This window comes from Medicago sativa, chromosome 2, assembly GCF_051527215.1.
Source record: "Medicago sativa cultivar Bolivia chromosome 2, Bolivia_mono, whole genome shotgun sequence".
NCBI lineage: Eukaryota > Viridiplantae > Streptophyta > Magnoliopsida > Fabales > Fabaceae > Medicago > Medicago sativa.
The window spans coordinates 66166106-66168110 of record NC_140750.1 but is presented as its reverse complement, the minus strand read 5'-3'; the positions used below and the strand labels follow the sequence as shown (position 1 = coordinate 66168110).

General features: G+C 29.1%; 1 protein-coding gene across 1 annotated transcript; it reads right to left on the bottom strand.

Annotated features, from left to right (window-relative positions):
• Window positions 1–451: 451 nt before the first annotated feature.
• Window positions 452–1209, bottom strand: LOC146949839 (uncharacterized). Its single transcript, XM_085745851.1, has one exon. The coding sequence runs from the start codon at window positions 856–858 to the stop codon at window positions 652–654; it is 207 nt and encodes a 68-aa protein (XP_085601977.1). The 5' UTR covers window positions 859–1209; the 3' UTR covers window positions 452–651.
• Between the last annotated feature and the right edge of the window lie 796 nt (window positions 1210–2005).

The following is a 2005-nucleotide window of genomic DNA, read 5'->3' as shown; positions in this document are numbered from 1 at the left end:
TTTGGAGGGTTTTATTACTCTCTTGGTTTTGATGTGCATGATCTAATCACACGTGTGATGAATGGTAGCCTTCTTTTTCCATCCCTATTTTATCCCCATATGGCATAACACTAACGAAATCATTGACAGCCATGTCTTCCATGCTCCGCCGTTGCGTATCGGTATCGAAAGCATTTGGTCATCGTCATTGATCATCAAACCAAAATTGGAAGGTGTTAATTTTCGCACGGTATTTTAACGTATATACCATAAAAAATTAAGGTATGTTTTTCGTGTGAGATCGAAAAACAACCAAAAACTCTGATTGCATGGCAAATATGTGAAAATTCTGCATCAATCCAATTGCATAAACTCCGTATATTTGGAATGAAACATTATGGATACTGGTTAAAATAGTAAGTATGTGTACCTGAACTTTATAAATAAAATTGAAATTTTAGGTACAATATGATTTCTTTTAATCTCATAAACACGTAAAACTATATCGTAATATTGCTTGATTTAAAGTAAGTAAGAAGTCAATATACATTAAACTCGTAATAAATCTAAATATGAGTATATATATTATACACTCAAAACCTTGATAGAGTGGAGGGAAAAGATGAAACTATAGACCAATCAATAGATATAAAATGATATATGCTGTGTTTCTTATCTGTAAGACTTGAGAATTGCTCCACAAAAAGTGCATATAATAGCTTTCCAAGATTTACAATAGAAAGGAACATTACAAAATCTTGTTTGTGTAATCATATCAGCCACACTAGCACCACTGCGACACCGTGAACAGGTTCCCGCCACCGGTTTGCTCCGCCGTATCTTTATTTTCTGATCAACAAGAAAGCAAAAACAAGCCATGTGTCTCTACAAAATCAAAGGCATTTGTTTTCTAGTACCTTATTTATATGTTTTTTTGTCTTGTTTTGCATTAGGTGGCTTAAAATAATTAATACATGTATTATGAAGGCTGCTTTTGCATGACATATAGTGTGCAAATTTATAAAGCGGTGGAGAAAATTTGTTGAGAGTTGAATTTGATTATTGTAGTTCAGTGCTATGTTCGATTAGATGAACGACACGTTTGAAAGATAAGATGGATGAGTGACACATTTTTTATGCTATGGGTGTGAGAGGCCCATTTCAGTTGACATTATGATCGTCCGCATGATGGAGAAGTACGGACTAGTAAAAGAGAGACGTGATTCATTTCAATATGACAAAATAAAATTATGAATGTAAAAAATTATGATCATGTTAAAGAGTGTTCTATTGACATTGTTTAATAAATTAAAGTGTTTAATCGAAGTGCTAAATATAATGAAAATTGAAGTGTTTAATTTTTTTTTTTAAAGAATGATCTTTTAATTAAGAATTTTAAAGAATATCCAAAAGTATTTGTTAGTAAAAACCCTAAAATTATTGATATGCACGTCCTACTAGTCGTTTTCCACATAAAAAAACCTAGTTACTAGTCAACATCAAATTAAATTAAAATCACATTCTTCTTTATGTATCGAAGTGAGGATTTATGGTCAATTTTTTATACAACATCACCCTTATAAATAGTTTTTTTCATTCTATTTTAGTTAAATAAGAATTTTTCATATATTTTTGTGATTTCTCATCTTTTTTTATTTTCGATTATATATATATATATATATATATACACACAACATCACCCTTATAAATAGTTTTTTTCATTCTATTTTAGTTAAATAAGAAATTTTCATATATTTTTAGTCTTTTTTCATATATTTTTGTGATTTCTCATCTTTTTTATTTTCGATTATATATATATATATATATATATATATATACACACACACACACACACACTAACTTTGTGGTTAGTCTTTACACATTAATACAAAAACAATATGATCAAAATCAATTATGTCAATAGTACACATGGTGAAACAACTATATTTTCCTCTAAAAAGGAACATATCTGGAATCATGCAAATTAAATACCACATTTAAAGAGGAAGCAAATTATATCTGCTTT

What these genes read in the sequence shown, in the direction of transcription:
- LOC146949839 (XM_085745851.1), bottom strand. Translation starts at nt 858, where the DNA reads ATGGCTTGTTTTTGCTTTCTTGTTGATCAGAAAATAAAGATACGGCGG.